General features: G+C 46.2%; 1 protein-coding gene across 8 annotated transcripts in view; it reads left to right on the forward strand.

Moving 5' to 3' along the window:
• LOC119400442 (sodium-independent sulfate anion transporter) overlaps window positions 1-22,095 on the forward strand; it is a 104,929-nt gene that overhangs the window by 45,516 nt on the left and 37,318 nt on the right. For 6 of the 8 annotated variants that reach the window (XM_037667476.2, XM_037667482.2, XM_037667473.2 and 3 more), the window contains 7 exons: window positions 7,461-7,720; window positions 8,508-8,703; window positions 10,633-10,718; window positions 13,297-13,376; window positions 13,473-13,527; window positions 15,049-15,139; window positions 20,526-20,719. In XM_037667476.2, coding sequence (XP_037523404.1) covers window positions 7,461-7,720; window positions 8,508-8,703; window positions 10,633-10,718; window positions 13,297-13,376; window positions 13,473-13,527; window positions 15,049-15,139; window positions 20,526-20,719 — 962 coding nt within the window. Of the gene's footprint in view, window positions 1-2,266; window positions 2,458-3,621; window positions 3,740-7,460; window positions 7,721-8,507; window positions 8,704-10,632; window positions 10,719-13,296; window positions 13,377-13,472; window positions 13,528-15,048; window positions 15,140-20,525; window positions 20,720-22,095 lie in introns of those variants that run through there. The other 2 variants (XM_037667478.2, XM_037667479.2) reach the window with 2 other exon arrangements.

Genomic DNA, 22,095 nt, shown 5'->3' on the forward strand with positions numbered 1-22,095 from the left:
TTTCCCACCGGAGATCATAATGATATGTCGCGGTGCCGGCACCTAAGAGACTAAAGTTATCTCTCTCTCTCTCTCTCTCTCTATATATATATATATATATATCTATATATATATATATATATATATATATATATATATATTGCAACGTACGAGAGCAACTCAAACACAGTCCAACACAACTCCATCCTTTTCGTTCTCTTTCACTAGACTCTTCATCTCTTCATCTTTTCTCTTCATCGTTTCGGCGGAAGCTTCCCAAGGTAACTTCCCTAGTCAAGTAACTGATTGCAACAGCCGAGATGGGCTGCTGTTCACTACTGTGACAACAGCTGCCAACGAGGCTAGCACGCCGAGTTCCGAGCCGGCAGACGGGAGTCTCAGTGAGGTGATGACGGAGCGCCAGCAGGATGCCTGCGGTAGCGGTGAACCTGTCAAGCCACAGCTTCTGCCGCCACCTGCACCGCTTTCCTACGAACCCGTCGTTCAGACACTGTTGCCACACACGCGCTGCAATGACTTTCTGCTGGACCCACGCGGTGAGTGCATGTATGTGAGGAGCCCAGGGGAGGAGCATGCCGAGGCCACACAGCTGAACAAGCTCTATGTACATGATTGCTCAGAAACTTCTTGGCAAGGAGGACCATTCACTTTTCCAGAAGTGTGGGCGGTGCACCCATGCATGACTCGGACAACCATCTAACGGAAGATACTGTCGCACTCGGGGCCGACGGTAGTCGCATGTATGATTGGCAGGACCACGCCGACGGTCTGAAGAATGTTCGGCGTGTGCAGAAGCGCGAACTCCAGGCGGCGGACATCGGCACCAACGTTACGTCCATGGACGTCATCTGTCGCATACGGCAAGGTGGCTCGCCACCGCAAGGAAAGACCGCTGCGCGTGACAGTCCCTTCAAAGTGCGCATTTTCGAACTGTGGTCTACTCATACGACATTAATGCGGTCATTTGCTAAAGGGAACTGTCAAACTTCCGAGGAAGGGTACAACCTTCTCTGCCCAGCTGCTCCCGTTCCGACGCCCCCCCCCCCCCCCCCCCCCCCCGTCCCGGTGGAAAGATGTTACGTGTTGTTGTAGCCAACTGGACGACGAGGAAGAAAGCCACATGGTACGGGCCAGTACGACCAGGCGTACTGTAGGAAGACGAGAAGGATGAAGTGAAGCTGAGGCGACGGTGCCATGTTTGTGTTTGAAATATAGTGTTCTTTTCTGTTGTGTGGACGTCGTGTGGTTTCAGCGTATATATATACACGAACACATTGGAGAGAGTGACAGAGACATGTGGAAGAGCAAGTCAGGCCCCTGCCCGGCCCCTCCGGTAAAATGAAAACTCTCCGCCTATGTTAAATACGCTAATTATTTCGCAAGAGTCGTCATATGCTAGCTCGATCGCCCCTCTTCCTTCCAGGAACGGACCTTGCACAAACAAATTTTGATCACTACAGCGACTGATTTATTTTGTGTTCCTCTAGAGTAGCTTCTAGTACACTCTACTCTAGAGTGCTTATTTGGTCTGGTTGGTACATGTCCACAGAAAACGAGAAACAACCCGAATCACAGGGCATAATAGAAGCGCCGTCTCTGTGTATAACTAGTCCACATAGCGCTTAGCCCTTCTATGTCCTGTGGTTGGAGCTGTTTCTCGTTTTCTTTGTGTTCCTCCCTCTCAATACACTGTCCCCCCCCCCCCCCCCCGCACCACCACCACCACCACAATTTCCGCCGGGCAAATGGGAAACATACGCCTCTGGAAGTGCGCTGAAACGTTTCCTCCAGACTAGAGAGTTTCTCACTTCCGATTAAGCCAGAGTTAAACTCACTATCTCAGCGTGCCTGGATAGTCGAGTGGTTACGGCGGTTACGGCGCCAGCCTTCGCACCGTGGGTACCGTGGGAACCCGGTACCCGGGTTCGAATCGCGAGGCCTCGCCAAGAGAAGAAACTCATTGGCTTTCCTCCTCTCTCTCGCCATCATGGCCAGCACCTTTGCCACCATTTCGCACGTGTACAAGTTCTTTTCCGTCGCTCGAAACTGTCGAAAGCATGCAAGATAGCTGATATCAGCGTCGCTCTGAACGAAGCGGCACGTTGCAGTATTTGCGATAATTATTCGCGATTTGGCGGCGAATGCGTCGCCAGCTGGCAACGTTTCAAAACAGCTGTTCCGAAAGCGGCATTAAAATAACAGGAATCGTAGCAGTGGAAACATGTGTTTTCTGAAGCAGGGGAAGCGTTTTGTCTTTCTTCTAGCTTTTTTTGCTCGGCATATCCGTGACGTTTACTGCAGTTCCTGACGACCTCGCGATGATGCCGCAACCACTCGCCTCCATATGTTTTTTTCCCTTTCGAAACCCATGAGCCACACAGCGCGCACCAAAGACTGCCATGATCATTGTGCCGTCGAGATGCGGCGACGGTCCCAGTTCCTCGCTTTTGCTTGAGCGTACGTACTTTACCCACACCGTGGTGTCTCTCTTTTCAATGGCCTGTCCTTACTCAGATTGTGCCCTGCGCTTTGCTAGCAAATCGACGGGAACGGTGGTTATGCGTGCACAAAGATCGACGCTTAACACTACCGATGCTTCCTCGCACATTAAAAGAAAACGAAGCACTTTAAAAATTCGTACGAGTGACAGCTGGTACAATATTACCAAGGTGGTTTCTGAAAAAGTATGAATACGTTGTAGCCAACCCAGAGAACCATGCATTTGGAGGCATCACGCCCCCCAAATCCGCCGTTCTGCCTCGAGTGATTGCGTTTGCGATGACCCCTGCTGTAAGGTTCAGCTGTTTGTGTTCGATGATTTCAAGTAAGATAATGCGTTTACGTGATTCTGCAGGTTTGGAGGACAATAGTCATGGTACACTTTGGAAGTGCAGAATGATGTGTAATCCTTCAGTGCGGATTGCGCAAAAAATAATAATAAATAAAGACACGAACAATCAGAGAAGAAGACACATCCAGCGTATGTGTGTCTTCTTTTCTGTCGTCCGTGTTTTTTTTTGTTTTTTTTTTGTTGCGCAATCGCACTGAAGTAATGGATTACGAACTAGCCCAGAATGCTGCTCACATTGATGTCTAATGAGTGATGTTAGTTTCTTTACTATCGAGAATATTGCTAATGTGCGATGAGCAAATATTTAAAGGCGTCATCTAGCTATGTATTTTTCTTATTACTTTCAATTTTGAAAGGCTGCAAACATTTGCTCATCATTCTTCAAAAGTTGACAGTAGATTGCAAGCAGTGCTTTGTTGCTGCACAGTGAATGAACCTGCCCCATGTACTTGATCACAGCTTTTTAAATGTTAAAAAGCAAAAACAGTGGTTTTCACACCTGACAAGCTGATGGTTTGTTGAAGGCCTCTTCCCCGTCCCGTCTTCACCTGTAGAAACTGAAATTCCCCTGGACGTGGGTCTTATCTCGACATTCAGTGTGTAAAGAAGGCACAGAGCTTAGTTGCACACTCGCACTGAAACTCATAGCCTGAGCATTATCTCTTTTGTGGTGTTGCGAAGCAGATATCCTGACGTCTGTAGCTTCAGGAGCAACTGATAGTGACGCAAGTGGATAAGGTGGCTGATAAAGTGTCTGCTAGCTCACAAAGGCCTTCCTGCTCATCACTCCCAAGTTGCAGCTGGCAGGGGAGGAGTGACGCTTGATGTGACGGTGAAAAATGCTGAACGGTCACTATGTCAGGGTTAGTGCAACCGAGAAAGTGCCAGGTACGAACACATCCTCTCTTCTCGTTATTCCCGTTAATGACTCGCTATGATGGTTACCCTACGTTATCTTGCTAAGATAAGTGCGTACAATGTGACTGACCACTTGACAGCATCTGACTGATGTTGTGATAAATTAAGGTCCCTGCTGAGCACAGTGCTTGCTTGTAGCCTGCATTATTTGTGGTAGCCAATTGCACTCCAGATCTGCTGTTATCCCAAGTAGCCACCCAAGCAGCCTGCACACTGTATGTGCGATCCATCTCTCTTTTCTGTTTGACTGCCTGCGCTGACCTTCAGCTTTTCCATGCACCAGAAATGCTCTTTTTCATTCTTCTTTCAAGTGTCTTCATGTTTTCACAACAGTCAAAACAAATGGAATTTCGGTCCATGTAGCAGCGCTTTCACTCTGAGAGAAGACTTAGTTTGTCAACGTTCTCTTTCACCTATACTAATGCAACAGCCGTTAACCCCACCCTCTCCTTCCATAATTATCATAATTATAGTACTGGGATTGCTGACTATGCTCATTTTTAAGTATGTTGGTCTTCATTAATAACATTCAGCTCTTCTTGACCATTGTTGGTCATATAGCTTGCTAGTTGGACCATCGGATTTGTGCTGCCTAATGTTCATGCACCGAAGGTGCATTTCTTGGTGTGGAGTTGCTGTCACACTCATTTTCGAACAATTGGTCATCTATCCCAGGGTTTGTATTCTACACTACGTTGTAGCTTGTTTGTAGAAACGAGCGTCACATACAAGTACAAACGAGCTCAAACTAAGGATGGCTGTTATTGAAAGCAAGTCTCATCTTAAATGCGAAAGCTTGCTGTGCCTTTCATGTGGTCAGCTTGCTCTGAAATATACATTTTTTGTGGGAGCTAATGCCTCAATATTTTCTCAAATCTGTTGTAGTTAACAAACAGGTGGTTCTGCATCAGGCTTCATTTTTGTAAGCTACTGCCTTTCCTGCTTTGGCCCAGTAAAACCAGTTGCTCTCAAGTTATCCCGGGGCATTGCAAGTGCTTGAAACAAGTGGAAATATTGAATTAGCGTGAGGAAAATGTGTGATTGTGCATATCTTAGTACAGATTTCTTTTATGTTCATAGGTGCCTCACAAATGATGGCAATATACATAGCAACAGCTTTGCTGAACTTTCAACAATATTTTTAACGAATGTTTTCTCTCAAGTTCGTGGTAGAGGGTAAATGTTGATACGTACAGTAGTGGGGATCCTCGTACAACATGCTATGTCATCAACTCACTTGCATCAACTCTTGACAAAAAAAAAAATACTAGTAGTACGATTAGCTATACATACCATTATACGAAGTAGTAATAATTCCAGCATCCTGAACAGACCAAAGGGAATAGATCGAGGAGCCTGTTGGGCACAGTCCCGCACGTCTTGCTTCATTTGCACTACCTGGCATTCCAGAAAATTCTCTGCTTGCAACAATGTTCTGAATAAAGATGCATCCCATTTTCCAGAAGTTTGTGCACATTCTTGAGTAAAAGAAGATTGAACTGCATGCGAAGCATTTACTACGCACCATAAAATTGGCTAATTCTATGTGATAACGTGCAGTCTAATAAAAGATCCAGGGTTTTAATGCCTCACAATTAATTAGGCCTGTGCAAATATTTGGAACTGTTATTTGAATAACAAATTTAATATGTTTGATTCAGTCATTCAATCTAATGGTTGTCATTTGCGAATGCAATGTTCTGAAGTTTTTTTAAATACTTCACTTTGCCAGCTGTGCATGATCAAACAAGAAGGTGAGGCGAGAAATGAAGTGCTTATTGCCTCATCCACAGAATATAAAAAGACGCGAGATTACTCTGGAAGAAGCCACACCTTCCCACCTTAACTGTAACCATTTGCGCTCAACATATTGCTCAGATGGCAACTGATATCATTTGGTATTTGATGCTGAAATATGGAAATTAATTCAGAATCTGATTGTAACATTATTTTATATATAGCAGCACAATCTGTACCAACCATCCTATATAGAAAATTGGGGTGCTTTTTGATGTGTTCTTATGGTATTAAATTAACATTTCACGTTTTATTCGGGAAGGTAGATAAATGCTAGCAGCATAATAAGACTGGCTTCTAAAACTTTATTCCAATGACAAGCATCCACTTGGGCTACAAAGATTCTCTGCTTATTCGCTTATAATTGCTCCGTTGGAGGTTTTGATAAAGCATGCTTTATAATATGCAAACTAGCTAATATAGTGAATGCTGGAACATCATCGTTTTGTATTAACCATGAATTAGGCTGTGTGGTATTTGAAAACTGTTCACAAGATTGTTTTTTATGCAGTAAATTTCATTTGCTTTTGGCACCTTGGATTCATATTTGATTTGTTGCGTGAAACTCCTGCTTCCACACCTCTGCAATAAATTTTCTCTTTTTAACTGTAGTAGACAGTGCTTCTAGAAAAGGGCATTTTTAGGCAGTATTTGTTCCTGCAGACTACGGAGCAGATGTAGATAATTTCCTAAAGAACTTATTTCAGCCCCAATTTGCCTCTGTGGACTACAGTGCAGAAAATGCAGCATTTTTGTGCAGTGTGATGTGCACCTGCCGTCAAGCTGACCTTGTGGCTCTGCGCATTTGCTTTGAGTTCAGTGCTGCCGCACGGGAGAAGGTGAATGCAGCATTTGGAACTTCCTTCCGCATTGCGTACAGCAACAGGAGCTTGTACCACAGCAGCCTTTGTCTTTCTCGTGTTGCTTATCTCTTGTAAGATTCCACAATGCCAATACTGCACCTTTGCCACACAGATAGGCTATCTCGGACAGGTTGGAAGGTTGCCTACGTTCCTATCACCTCGTCAGTCTATCGTCCACCACTGCCCGATAGTAGCTGTTGTCTTTCCTGAATTCATTCCCGACTTGCTGGCGTTTCTGGTAAAGTTGGCTTGCTCTGTGTGATGCCCGACAGCAGCGTATCCCAGGAGTGTGAGCGATGCTCCCTTGCGTGACGTCGCAGGAAGTGGTGTGGCAAAAGAAAGGTCGTTGCCTTTTTTCCGCTATTCTAGTTTTCTGTATCGGCTGTACAGCATGGAACAGGCTGTATTGAGTCAGACAAGATTTACTGTACAGCCAGGCGTTTACCAATGCTGCTACATGGAATGACTAAAAATGTTTTTCATTGAGATTGTTGCTGAAAGAAAAACGGCATGTTTTTAAAATGTAGAACATAGCAGGGAATTAGCGAGAAACATTTGTAGCCCTTGATTGTGGAGTGAGAGCTTGGCAGGCGGGTGTTGTTGAGTGTCGTCGTATGCTAGGTGTCCTATAGCAGACAAATTTCTGCGGCCACACCTGCCTGGTGTGGCACCGCCTGACTGTGCCCCTGATAGAAAGCGTTCTGAACTAAGGCTTGGATTGTCAGCACTGCATACATCAACAGTAACTAGTTGAGCTTAGTATTCCTGTTTTTTCTAAATATCTAATTACTGTATATATACTTAAATAAATGGAGGAGTAATGCCTCTTGACACCACGCTTAGCTGGTGACAGTTGTTCAGATGTTTTTGGTAGATGCATTCTGTCGGCTGACAGCTGTCATGTCGTACTAAGATGGCGATCGACAGGGTATTTATTCTGAAGCTCTTGATTGTCTACTAGGTCATTTCTGCTACCACTTGCTTCTTTTCAAGGTGCAGTAGCTAACAAAGGTTTTTGCCAATATCTGCAGGTGACTGCCTGAACGATGACTCTGGAGAACCTGATGACACGCCGGAGCCACCTCCAAGCGGCTTCAAACGACTGTGTCATGGAGCTCGTAACCAGTGTTGTTCGGTGCAGCGCTGGAAGAACCGGATTCCCATCACCAAGTGGCTGCCACACTACTCCCTGCTGGACCTGCACGGCGACTTTGTGGCTGGCATGACGGTTGCCCTGACGGTCATCCCACAGGGACTGGCCTTGGCTGTTCTTGCCGGGCTGCCTCCACAGGTCTGTTCTAGGCAGTTCGTAGTGTCACTCTCATTAAAGCAAAGCTTCCTTAACTGGATGCCTGTGCTGGTTTGTTGAATGCAACTACGCAACAGTGGCACAAGGCAACGGTGCTTCAACTAGGCAAGCGAACACAGTGACAAGAGCAGTGAGGTTGAAAGAAAACAGTACTATACCTTCGGCTCAGTTTGACTACCTTGCTCCCCTTTGGGATCTTCTGCAGCACTGATTTTCTCTCTTCAGTTCTTCTGAGGTTAGAGTTGTCATGTAATTCACCTTCGTGCTGCACTCTGCTAGCTTCCTGGTAAGCTCAAATGGTAGAGTGAATGTCCCAGGAAGCCGTTGGTCCTGGCCGCAATTCCTGGGCCAGGATAAACCTTTTGTTGCGCTTTCTTCCTGAAAACCCATAAGGCCTTTCTTTGTAGCTCTGTGCTGCAAATGGTTGGATGAAAATTTTCTTTCAAGTCATACTAAAGTTTCAAAAGGTGTGTGAAAAATGCGAGACAAGCAGTAGGGCAAGTACACTTCCATGCACTGCTGTAACAGAGTGGCCCACTCCACTGTATGAGGCTGCTGGGTCCAAGAAGAATCCACTGCCAGTACAAGTTGGTATTACTATGGGCAAAGTGAGCAAAGTTAACACTGACACAAAAAATGGCACACTTGTGATGCATACGAGGGCAGTTCATGTCATGAGTGTGCCTCTTTCTGTTGTTGGTTTCACACAAATTGTTCGGTATTGTCATTTTGTGCATTGTGTAACTAAAAAAACATTTTTCACGCGCAGTACGGCCTATACACAGCATTCATGGGCAGCTTCATGTACACCATATTTGGGAGCTGCAAGGACCTTACCATTGGTCCAACAGCCATCATGTCCATCATGACCGGGGAGTATACGCACGTTGGTGGACCAACATTTGCTGTCATCCTCACATTCCTCTCGGGCATCATCCAGATTGTCATGGGCTTGCTCAACCTAGGTGAGTCCCACTTGTTTCGTGTAATGTTTGTTATTGGGTTTTAAAGCACTGCCTTGCAAGAGGCTGCATTTTTAACTGGAAGATCATCACAACCATCCGCCGGTTTTGTGTCCACTGCAGGACAAAGGTCTCTTGCAACAATCTCGGATTTACCCCGTCCTGTAAGATCCAATTCTATGTGGATCAAAAAAGAATTTTGGGAACATGCTGACGTTAAATGTCGCACTTTTGTGTTTTAAGTGAAAGCCCAAATGGCTTAAACCTTGAAAAGAAGTGCTGACACGTGGCAAGGCATCCTATACTATGTAGTGTAACACTTGTTGCTGAACCATTTTCCATGTTGGGGCACAGCAGGCAAGTACACTTCGTGTCTTGAAATATACTGAGTATGTGCAGCACAATGGTACGAAGACAAGAGAAGACACACTAACGACAGACTGGCGCTGTCGCTGCAAACACTTCGTGATTACTGTGGCTCGCTTTGTTCTCGTGGTTGGTGCCACCCGAAGGTGCAGCTGCAAGAAACACTTAGTTTTAAGCTTTTTTCTATGTCAGCAGTGTCCTCATACATAGCAATGAAAAAATTCGTAAGCAGGGGTTGGGTGCTCGAGCCAACGTTTCGACAAGTGGACTTGTCTTCCCCAAGGCTGGAACTGATTTCCTTAGCTGTCGTGTGTACATGCTTCGTACCCTCTCCATCACAAGAGAGAGGGGGGCAACTGCCAGAGTGGGTGTGGGGGAGGGGGGGAGAGAGGCTGCCGTGATGAACTGGTGTCATAAGGAAGGCAAAAAAAAAAGCAACAAAAAGTGGGGGGGGGGGGAGAGGGAGAGGGGAGGGTATACGTTTTGCTAAATGATTGTCAGTGGAAGCACGTGGCATTTTAACAATAGTAGATTCGAAATTCCTAGAAGAAGGGCTTAACTGTCATTGGTTTTCATTGTGTATGTACCATACCGAATAGATTCAAGAGCCCCCTTAAGGGGTATTCAGACGGGGGAGAAATGCTCGGGGGGTAAAGGCGGAGCCTAGTGACGTCAGCTCGCGAGGAGAAGTCTCCACAAATGCCCCCCACTCACACGGACGAGGCAAACGGAGGGGGAGACCAGTGTTACTAGACTACTCTGGTGGCTTGCACTACCCGTTTGATGAGCTGCTGACGACGAGCTGCAGACGACCATCCAGCTGCAGACTGGACACCCACTGCCGCTCTCTGCAGCAGCAAGTGCAACAATGTGGCCAAACAAGAGCCCGAAACTCCGCCATATCCCCCACCGCCGGGGGATTGTTTGTCCTTTCGGGGAAAACGTCCCCGTCTCCTCCGAGGAGGCGCGGGGGGGTCAGGCCCACTCGCTAATCCGTGACGTCGCGGTCACATGATCCACAACCCCCCCTGTCTCCCCCGAGCATTTCGACCCCGTCTGAATACCCCTTTAGAAGCGTTAATACCTGCTGGCTGGAGTGTATTGAACTTGTGAATAAGGTATGACTGTGTATATTTTCTGTCTTGAGGAAGACAAGTCCACTTGTCGGAACGTCGGCTCGAGCACCCACCCCCTGTTCACAGATTTTTTTCATCGCAAGCTTCCATCTTCCACTTCCTGCCGTTTTCTTTTTTTATCATACGTAGCGTCACTCCTGACACAGGGATGCCAGGTTTGGAGATAAACTTTAGTACGAAGTCGAAATGACATAATAAATGGTACTTGCAGTGTGCCATCCTGTCAGATGCAAGATGCATATGGTAGAGCGGCTACAGCATTGAAAACGTACTCATTGGCCTCAGTTGGTTGCTGCAGCCTGTTTTGTCACAGGAAGCCACTTTCGAAACTTCAATGAAGATTTTGCCGCCACTCATCTTCACACTGCTTCTAGAATGACAGAAGGTGCTCTGCATTGACCTTTGCTTCTGGGATTGTTTGCTTACGCAGGTTTCATAGTGGAATTCATATCTGGTCCTGTAATCAGTGGATTCACGTCAGCAGCTGCCATCACCATTGCAAGTACGCAGCTCAAGGTAAGCTTGCATTGTGATGAGTGAGGGTACTCTGTGACAAGTAACGAGACTTTTGATACTTGCTTGGCAATGGCAAGGTGTACAACTGCGATGCCAACATATTGTGAAACAGGGGTGTTGGCACATGAGATGAACTTTGTTTTTCATGACAAAGATCTCTATCACACAACATGTCATTATTGCTATCATGTCCTTGTTCTGTCATATGTTTATATTTTCCATCATCATCCGTAGATTGCCAAAGCAAATCATGATATTGGACAAACACTTTTGAAACACACTTACGCATGGCTACCTTCCCTGGCTCAGGGGGCCAAACACAGCCGCGATGCCTGCTGTCTTTTCTCTTCCTGTCTGAAAACAACATACAGACCTAGTACTTTTCCTGTGTTTTGCATGTTTTGTATTGTTATCAGTGCAGTTTTTTTTTCTTGTTATGCAGGTCTTGTAATCAGGCCATAACTGTTCTGTTCTCTCATTTTTTTTCTTTTATTATTGGCTTGTGCATTACTGCTTCACTGTGCACATGCATCGATCACACTCTATGAAAGACAAGGAACAAATACTAGTATTCAAACAAAATGAGTGTCAACAAATGATGCCTAAAATTTATTTTTTGGTTGTCTCTCCTTATCCATCACATCCAATTTAATTGCTTCTCATTTGCTCTTTCTCCCAGCATCACTGTCAACAAATTAATCTTGTGCATAAAAATAGTGCACTGGGATGCTAGTGTTCAGCAGGCTCAGTACTAATAGCATTTATGATGAGTCTTATTTTTAATGATTACATCAGCCAGGGTTGCCACTGACTTTCGAGTAAATGTCGCCAAACGACGAGCAAAAAGTCGCCAAAAGTCGCCATTTTTTTACAAATTTCGCCAAAAAAGTCGCCATTCTAGATATGTGCGTCATACCTAGTAATAAAAATTTCCTCTCACGTATAGCCCCGTAGAATACAGTACCATCCAAGACCCTTAAATTATTTTGACGTTTCTCAATGCCAGTCGTCTGGCCCGCTTCACCATGGGAGTGCATGGTGCTGCTTCTCCGACTAGCCGCAAGATGTGCGTGGTGGCGCAAGGGTGAATGAATGAAACACTCACGATATCCTTCAATCCCTGTCCGCTCGTTAAGGTAGAAGTGTGGTAAACATTGGGCGAAAACCGTGAAAGCGTTGTTTGTAGCCAGCTTTACGCGAACATTATGAATTAAAAGAATTAGAAGGTTTATTGAAAGTAAGACGACAGAATTCTTACAGGAACCGATCATTAGTGAGTCTTACACCTTTTCAGTGTGAACTAATATGATAAAGGACGTCAACGGCCCTTTCTTATCGTTCCTTATATCTACACGCGTCAATTCGATGCGTTATTAATGAACAGGTAGGCAATGTAAAATGTTATATAGCAATTGTTTTCATTGCACACGCTCACCGAGAGCAGTGGAAAATGCCTGAATAAATAATTTTTTATTGCACAAACAGCCGCGTATCCGCCTCTCTTCGCTATTCCAAAACAGTCTTTACCAGCTGAATTGGGGGTACTGCAACAGTGAATAAGTCGCCGAGCTATTCATAACAGTTGGAGCTTTGACGGAACAAATGGGTGGAGCCTTCAGCCCCTTCAGAAGCGAAACTTTAGAGAAGCTTAAAGCGACGAAAGCTATTAGCTTATAGTCAAACACTGCCCCCTCGCGGTTTACATTTTGCTAGAACGTCTCTGGGGACGTTGCAGTATCTCCTGCCTCTAGATGAATTGGGGAGATACGCATGAGTTACAGGACGGACATACGGAATGACGCGTAATATGAACATTCTACTCTTGGGTCTAAAACCAAGAAAAATACAGAGAATGTTGCCGCTCATTCTTTGGGAAGACACTGAGCTTAGGATGCATAACTCAGTGGAGACCTAAGCCAAAAATCGCCAAAAATTCGCCATGTCGCCATTCATAATTTTAGGTCGCCACGGGCCTCTCAAATTCGCCAATTTGGCGAAAAGTAGCCACCATTGGCAACCCTGACATCAGCACACATGTAGAGGTCTGACATGTTCTGCTTTTATTCCCATTCGATGGCCAGACAGGTCTTTTTAAAATTTCTTTTTTGTAGTATTACCTTGAGAGTAAAACATCACGCCATTGCAGTACTAGTGGATTATCTAGTGACACGTTTTGGTGTTTGCTGATTATCAGGCAGGAAAATACGCGGTTGTTTTTGGATCTTAATCCAGCTTTACATAGTTACTGTAGGGTAGAAATAGGTTGTAGTACACTTGATTCATATTACCGATTATTCTGTCTTCAAATAAAGTTGACATACTGCATAAAAATCCACAGTCTTAGTTTTTGATGTGCACATTCACTTGACTGTATCAGCCACTTATTTCAGATAAGGAAGGAGGAATGTCCTAGTGTCTTTACATCAGGCACAAGCTGTGCCTTTTAAGAGTGTGGTGCACCATAGTTCTGAACTTGATGAGCAAAGGCAATGGCTAGTTAGCGGGAAATTTAAAATTAAGGGTTGTAACAAATATTTCTGATCATGCTGTTGACTTATTTGCTCTTGATTCGTTTCAGTCTCTATTCGGAATGAAATTTGAGGCTGAAGAGTTCCTTGACACAATGTATCAGTTCTTCACGCATCTTCACACCATGAGGTGAGCGCCAGCTTTGTTTGCAGACTGCACACTTTTTTGTCGCGTGCGTGTGTGTGTGTTCGACCTACAGAGTGCGACCATTTCCTTTCATTTTAGGCTGGCGGATTCCTTGCTGGGTGTCTCGTGTGTTATTCTGCTGCTCCTCATCAGGGTAAGTGCACTGCTTGCATGAAATTAATGTCACGATTAAGGTTGGGATTTAGCTACAGATGGAGCTGACTTTGCTGTTTGATTCGTATTTTGCAATAAATTCTCTGTTTCTTTTTTTGGCTCCCACAATGCCTCCTCCATTTTTTTTCAATGCCAGTGCAAACGCTCGCTCCTCAATAGGAACCGCTGGTCCATCTTAGTTCAGGGATTGGTTGTGATGCGAAGCCACCTAAAGGGTACGATTTCTTGCATCACACGAAGGTCTGAGGCTCGAAGAAATGCCGCCGCCGCTGCTGCACAGCACTCGTGGGGCACACTCAAAGCCAGCAACGCTGTATGCAGCAGCGTCACAGTGACACGTACCCGTTGGTAGCCCGCATAGCACCACGAACGGAGACGCGCCATCTCGGAACACCGTGTCTCTTAGAAGAGAGTCAGCGTAACAGCCAACATAGTGATGGTGAGGGATGCAAGACGTATCTGAACACAACCGAACAAAAAAATACCTCGTGAAGCACCACTCTTCGCCGCGATCGCACAGCAGGCTCGAAGGCTAGCCGAGAGTAGGAAAGGTCGATAGGAGAGGCTGGTGATCTCTGGCTGGCATTGAAAATATTGGGGAGATGGTGAACAAGGCTTCCACCTGGGAACTGAAATGTCAGTACTATATGAATGTATTTTCAAGTTGGTCGACCTCTGTCAAATTTTTCGCCAGTGCACTATTTTGCACATCTGGATTTTGCTACTGTAGTGTCATTGGCCCAGCAATGATAATCTTTCATTTGTTTCGACTTCAAATGAGTAGTGCATAAAAAAATGGAGGCAAAAGACAGAGGTATAAACAGGACAAGCACTCAATTGTTTCTTATTTACAAACTTTTTAATGGATGTCACAAACATTCAGTTATGTATGCGTGTGACATATATATACTATGTGCAATATCACGCAACACAAATGGCCTTTCTTTTTTTTTGAAGCAGCCTCCAAATAACCTTATAATCCATGCTATCAGGGGCGTAGCCAAGGGGGGGGTTGGGGGGGTTCAAACCCCCCCCCAAAATTTTTCAATTTTGCTTGCATATATATACATGCACACATACAAATGCACGCACGAACATACATAATGTATGGTTGAACCCCCCCCCCCCCCCGAAAAAAATTTCTGGCTATGCTCCTGCACGCTATATTTGGAAAGTAAAAATATCTGGTATTTGTTGTGGTATCTACAGAGGTCATTTTCCCATGACCATTCGTATTTGGTAGCGATTAAAAAATTTTGCTATTTATACGAATCATGATTTGGGAAGAAAGAGTCAGGTAATGGGCTCACTTTGGAAGCAGACACCAAGGTTGGATGTCGCCTTCCAAGACTGGCCCATTGATGCATTCTCAGTGTCCTCGATGGTGGAGAGAATTTAAAAATGGGCCAGGAAGGTGCATTATGGGATTATTTCCAGGAACTCAATTCACATGTAGAACTTATAAAGGTTAACATTCGTGGGGAAATCTTTATTTCTGCAGCATTTCAAGGACATGAAGTTCAGCCCAGATTCCAGGCTCCCACCTCGGGTCCAAAAGATTCTCGAGGGCATCTGGTGGACTTTTGCGACAGGTGAGATTGCACCCGCTCGTAAGGGGTGACCGTCCGGTGTTGCTTAAAAGGGCCACCGCTGGTGTTGCAAGGATGCTGCGGTATGGCGCATCCCTTAAGGTTCAGACTCCGATGTTAAAAATCACTTGGTACTTATCAGCTTCTGTATCCCTGTACTGTTCACCTTGAAAGAATGAGATTTACAGTGATTCCACTCCTGCGCCAACTGCGCCAAAGTGCGCCAAATTGTATTTACTGCGCCATCCTGATAATATCGACGAAATTTGCGCCAAACTGCGCCAAAGTCTCGGGTTTGGGGGCGTCTATAACCGGCAATTGCACTGCCGGCGCGTCAGAACATGTGCAGCTCGATCTTGGGGCTGCCAATAAAGTCGCAATCATGGACCAAGAATTATTCCGCTGAATAAATAGCGCTCGCGCGTGCGTTCCGAGTAAGCCACGATGCCATGCACGGTGCCGACGCAGCTTCTGTTCTGCAAGTCGGCTCGACAGCAAAACGCGCTCTCCGCAGAGGCTCGTGACGTCTAGGCCTATCGGTAGCGAGAAAGTGCGACGGCGATTCATCGGCGGACGTCGTCTGTTCCAGAAACACTGCTGTAGCTCGTTTCAAGCGTCGCACGGCACGTAAGGAAAGCAATGTTCAGTAATACCTACATGTGTGCTGCTAAAATGTCTGTCATCTTCTGTTTCCGGACATCGCGGAATGAAATCTGGGATCGCTCGCAGTAGATATATGGGACAATATCGAATTTTCCTTGCTTCGCGTTTATGGAAGAGCACGCGAACGGTGGAAACGCGTTGACACTTTTCCTCAAATATACTTTATCCATGGATCTTCATCCAGAACAGCTTTTTCGTAATTCCTTCCGCCAGCACGTCCGAGTTTGTAATCACTCTGCGGTAAATACCCCCTAAAAGGCCCTGCCCTTTCGAGCTCACGTGCTAGGGTTCCAATTCGAATTTTTTGCTTGCTTTTTTTTTAAAATGTCATCTGATTAGTAAAATCATATCTCCTGGTCGGAGCAGCCGCAAATGCGCAGCTGTCAGCGGGCCCGTCGCTGACGGCCCACAGTGAAGCGGCTACGCCATGTTACACGTCCGCCCCTCGCTTTCGGGGGTCAATAGCTAACGGTTAAAAAAACTAAGTTTCGCTTAAGAGCGAAGCAATGAATGCGATACCAAAAAATTGTATTGTGAAACGAAGTAAGACTAGCAGCTAATTCTTTTGGATCCCATCTCGCGTAACTCAACAAAACGCTGGTTTAAGGGAATATGGCCCCTCCAGGAACCGAAGCGTTTTCTTGCTCTGAGTTCTCTAAACGCGAAGTAAGCGTTGAGAGCACAGCAAGTTTACGAGCCGTCTCCTGATGCCTCGAGATAGCGCGCGCGCAAGCGACTGCGCCCTTCGAACGATGCGGTCCCCCCCCCCCCTCCCCCTTCCGCTCCCCTGGCGTCCCTTCATGCTCCTTACGAAAGACGGGCGTGGCGTTTCCTCTCTGTTTGATGAGCAATCGACGGCAGGCCCGCACGCGGGAGGATGTTATCTCATGCGCTGTCCGTGCGGCGGAGACAGACGGCCGGCTAGTTTAATCTCCGCTTCAGCCGCGTTCGTCGCCAGCGCTCGCGAGCTTTTACCCGCGGCTAGAATGCGCGTGGTGATGTTATTAATTTGGACTTTATACGGAAAATTACGGCAACGGCGACGGCAAAAATCCGCCGAGAGTGTCCATATAATTGCTATCGCAAGGGTCAATGTATGGGGCAGATTTTGCGCCCCCCCTCTTAGATTATTAGGGGGGGGGCCGCTCCCCCCCCCCCCTGTGCGCACGCATATGCTCCTGAAATGATTTTTTCCATGAGATTTGCAATGAATCGAAATATTTCTAGCCTTCATAAGAGCCCCATAATAATACTCAGGTGCTTGAATGTTAATGCAATATGCTTCTGTATTGCACTCCAGGATATATAATTCGCTGCTCCAAAGTGCTCCCAGATGCAAAATTATCTGCTCCAAAGTGCTCCAAGATGAAAATTTTGCTGCTCCAAAGTGCTCCAAAACGGAAATTTTGCTGCTCCAAAAATTGCTCCAAATCAGAAGTCCTCGGTAGCATCACTGGATTTAGCATAGCAAGATAGTAGGCAATCAACACCACCAGCACACTTATTCATACACCACATTCATTCACCTGTAATGTTAGCAGCTTTTGTGGAAATTTTCCAAAAAGTTACGCATAAATTTTTTTAGTGCAAGACAGGAACTACATAGATAGCAAGCTTTTGTTATTGGCACGATACATTTCTATAATTAATAAAATCAATGTGCAGCTAGGGTCACCTTGCACCCTTTCCATAAGCTTTTCAGATCGTATGCTACGATGGTACATGTAGGCACTGTAGGCCAACGTTACTAGAACAAACTCAGTTTCAAAGCTCCGTATCTCCGCCAGCGGAGGAGGGTGGTCCGAACGGCGGTCGCGAGAACTAGCGGCGCTGCAGTTCCGTCTTGCGCCACTCTCGGCGCGCCGTCTGCTGCCACGGCATAACGCTGCGGTCCGCCGCGCAGTTGCTCGCGGCAACTGCGCGGCAACTTTCTTATTGTACTAGTTAGGCGGATACTTAGGTGGATATGCATAAGGTCGTCTGTATGCATTGGCCCGCGTGCGTTGTTCATTGATTGGCTAAGAATCGATGTTCGGTCTATATTGCCACGCCCACTTCTTGTTTTATTTTGATGTATTCGGGTTTGACCAGCAAGGACGGTTATCAACGTTCGACGCTGTCCGCGAAGCAGTGTTCGAGAAGCTTCGCGATTGTAGTAGATCGTTTTGGTAAGATTGCGCGCTGCACGCGAATGTTCCAGCTTTGTCGAGAGATAACGCCGCCACCAGCGATATCGCTGGAAAGTTCGATAGCGCCTGTGTAAAAGCCGACGCGCTTGACCGCTTGTCAGTTGATCGACGGTCGACGCTCTTTTCGCCGCTATCAGTGTATTGCTGTAGTATGACTTTCAGTTTCCCGGCCACAAGTTCGGCCAAATAAAGAGTTTCATCTCGGACCTACTGACTGCTGCCTTCGTCGACGTCACGACCCTGTGACAATATTTGAGCTGTCTACATTGCGCTTAACTTCCAAGCATAGCAGTTTCTAAGCGAATGAGGGTTTTCAGCGTAATTTTTATAACTACCACCACAATTTTAGCCGCTGCCGTCTTATCTAGACCAAGAACAACCCAACACGTTTGTAAAAGCCTTCATAGTGTACAAAGAAGCGTACTTACTCGAGATACAAAAACGTTCTATAAAAACAGTACTCATGTTTCTACAATTTATTGAAAAAAAAAAACTTCCTCGAAAAACATCAATGCTTTGCAATGTTTACAAGACACGTTTTCGCGACGGTTAAAGGCATACTGACCCAAAATCGGAAAATTTTACGAGAACTCGGTAAATAAAATCTCAGTGTGCGATTACATCGAATAGATGTCGTCTCTGAGCAAATTTTTCAGCGGATAGTTGTATTTTCGGTGTCTCATCTTTCTACGGTGCCTTAAACAAATCGAACAGAGCGGCCGTGATGTGAGCACCGAGCAGTTATTCGCGCGTACTCTGTCGCTAGAAGAGTCGTCAGTATTCAACTTCAGTTTTTCAACTTCACCGAGCAGGTGTTCCATGCCCGCAGCACTTCTTACACTATACGACAGCCGTTTGCGTTTCGTGCTGTAGCCGTTCACTACGCAGTTAAACTGCTCGTCAACTACAATTATATTTTGCACAAGTAAGTCTCCGTTCCCGAAGCAAAGTGTGGGATTGGGCTAGTTGGTATTCCATTATTAAACTGCTCAGCGCAAAAAATTTGACACGGTACACATAGAAAAGACAAGGACCAGCGCTGGTCATCGTCTTTTCTATGTGTACCGTGTCAAATATTTGCGCTGAGCAGCCCGTTCCCGAGCCGGCGAGTGTAAAATATTCCGCACATCTTGTTCAATACCTCGTCGTAAAATCTCTCGAAAATCCACTACTTTGAAGGCATAGCGACAGCTGACAACTGATCGAATGTCAGTGTGATGCAACTCTCAGTCTCGATAGCGTATATAGGTAATCGCCTGCCTTTCGTTTTGCTGTTCTATTTCTGGAGCAGGGGCGTAGCCAAGGGGGGGTTGTGGGGTTTCAACCCCCCCGAAATTTTTCAATTTTGCTTGCGTATATATACACGCACACATACAAACGCACGCACGAACATACATAAAGTATGGTTAACCTCCCCCCCCCCCCCCCCCCCCCCCCCGACAAAAATTTCTGGCTACGCCCCTGTTCTGGCGGCTCCTCCAAATTGGGCACCGGGGTTTCGCGGGACGCCGTGCGCCTTGGGGGGGGGGGGGGTGATTTGCGCATAAACCCCGAACATTTTGGCTTTGAAATGTGGGGTGGAAGTGCTAGGAACAAGCGCGGCACGGCACCTGGCCCGAGTTCCCACGTTCCACGTGCCATGGGATCAAAACTTCTTGTCCCGCAACGACACGACGATAGTGCTTTACAATGTCGTCACTCTCAAAATGAACGTCACAGACCTTGCATTTCGCAGTAAGCTTTCTATCTTTGCGATGCAAAGCTTGAATTGCGTAGGGTCTTTTGGAGGTCCGAAGAAGTGTCGTGAAGCGGAGTCGTCGTTGCGGTAGCCGCTCTTACAGCCCGGCGCAAAGCAAGTCGGCATACCGCACTGTGAATCTGTTCGCCCTCGTTACGCTTCGTACATCATGCACGTGTCTTCGTACAAGACGCTAAACCTGCTCAAGAACAGTCGCAAAAATGACGAGCTAACAAAGCGCAGACGACGCTGTAAACCACGTGCGCTCGTACATCGGCGGCGCCGATCACAAGCGCCAGCCGCGGGAGCTAGACGTGACTGCAGCGCCACTAGTTCTCACGACCGCCACGCGGACCGCCTCTCCGGCGGAGCTTTTAAACTGAGTTTGTTCTAGTAACGTTGCTGTAGGCTATCATGGTCTGTGGGTCATTTAAAAAATGTGCCATCTCAGATACTGCAGCCAGCATTTAGATGTAATGTGCGAGTATGAGAAGTTTCCTGTCATTGAGGGTGAACAGTGCCGAGTATCCTGTAGTTTGGATGCAATTAATTTTCTAACTGAGCACAAATTGCCATTACTTACTCTTATAGTAAAGCTCTGGTAAAAGAGAACTGCTGAGCCTATTACATTTATGATTTGAGTCTGGCATCTGTTACTGTTAGGGTGCATTTGAATCTGGTAAATATTGTCATTCTCACAGTAGCTGAATGATTACAATGCCTTCTAAGTTCAACAGGAAGGTCCACCACTAACTACACTGTCTGCACATGAGAAGCAATACAGCCTTGTTCTTTTCAGCACGCAATGCCATTGCTGTCCTGGTTTGTGCCGTAGCAGCAGCCATTCTGCTGAACAACAACATGCAGCCGTTTGCTCTGACGGACGAAGTCAAAGGCGGCATGCCTCCTTTCCAGCTGCCAAACTTCACTGCTGACATCTTTGACACAAGCAACAACAAGACAGTCCACATGAACTTCGTCGACATCATGAGGGTCAGTCACAGTGTTTGCATCCACTCTTGTGCTCATGGTAGTATGTTCAATTGCCTTTAAAGATTTTGTTTGTAACCTTTGTTTTCTCAACTTTGCCCCATCATATAAATAGTACTGTAAATAATTCTCCCCCATAGTCTCAGATATAATTACTTCTGTAACAGCAGAAACATATGCTGGGCTTGTTGCTCCCTAAGCTACGTGTCTAAGAGAAAAATTGATCTTAATGTCTACACATATACAGTTACCATCCAATTTTTAAAACTCCTTAGGGTTTGCAAGATCGTCCGAAACACCAGGCAGTACAAAAAGCAAGTGTGTGCCTTTTAATGCCCTTAAGATTTTTAGGCATCCCTATATGATTCAGCTTCTAAAGATTTCCAGCACTCTTACGAGGCAACTGCGTACTCTTACTGTGACAGGAGACAACGAGTGAGTGTTATGGAGGAACACTTTCGATGCCTCAGAGCCCCTTCCCACTTTTCGCATGCTTCACCACCTAGCACCGCTATATTGCAGCGTAGCTGACTTTTGGAAAGCTCCACCTTGCCTTGAAGCCATCAGAAAGAACGACAAAGGTGGAGTCGCCGCCGTTGCTGACAGCTGCCAATCGTTTCACTTCAAAGCATGACCAAACCGCAAGAAACTTGGTAGCAAATGTCATACTGCACTGGCTATGACTTCCAGTGGATTAAAGGAGCACTGACACAAAAATTTTGCACCTTGTTTCTTTTGTTGCAATAGATAGCTTATGATCCACTTATCACGGCTGCGAACCTCGTTTGCGCGAGTGCGCGACGGTTATTTATTTAGAGACGTTTTTAGAGCGCCCAGTCGCAGTTTCGGTTTCAAAGCGCACCGAGCTAGGCAGCACTACTTCCGGAGGACGGGTAAACACAGCTGGCCACGTGACCACGCAAAATTGTGACGTAGGCGACGCGCGAGAGCGGGTGCGGCGGGCGCTGCACTTACGGTCCGTCTGCTATGCCAGTTCGTCTGACGCGGGACGCTTCGAGCTGCTTGCTTTTTGATCCGCGTTTTTCACGCTAGAAGTGCGGATGTCGTCCGTGTCGTTGCCAGGCATGGTTCGAGCAGTCAATAGAGCGTTTTAGTCTGTCCAACATTAAAAAAGGCGTCGCGTAAAACCGAATAAAGTGTCCCCAAGGTGGCGCTAGGTCAAGTGGCGCCAGCTATGGAGGATTATAAACAACTAACAAACGCGTAATCTATGTCCTCCGAGCATTCGGAAGCGCCCATTTCGACTCGTTACCCTACAGCATTGATTATTTGACTATGGCTCTCAAAAACGGCGCCGAATCGGGGCAAATACAGTGCTGTCGAAGCTTAAGGACATGAATCTAAAGCAAATGGAAGCA

Source organism: Rhipicephalus sanguineus, chromosome 7 (genome assembly GCF_013339695.2).
Source record: "Rhipicephalus sanguineus isolate Rsan-2018 chromosome 7, BIME_Rsan_1.4, whole genome shotgun sequence".
NCBI classification, from domain to species: Eukaryota; Metazoa; Arthropoda; class Arachnida; order Ixodida; family Ixodidae; genus Rhipicephalus; species Rhipicephalus sanguineus.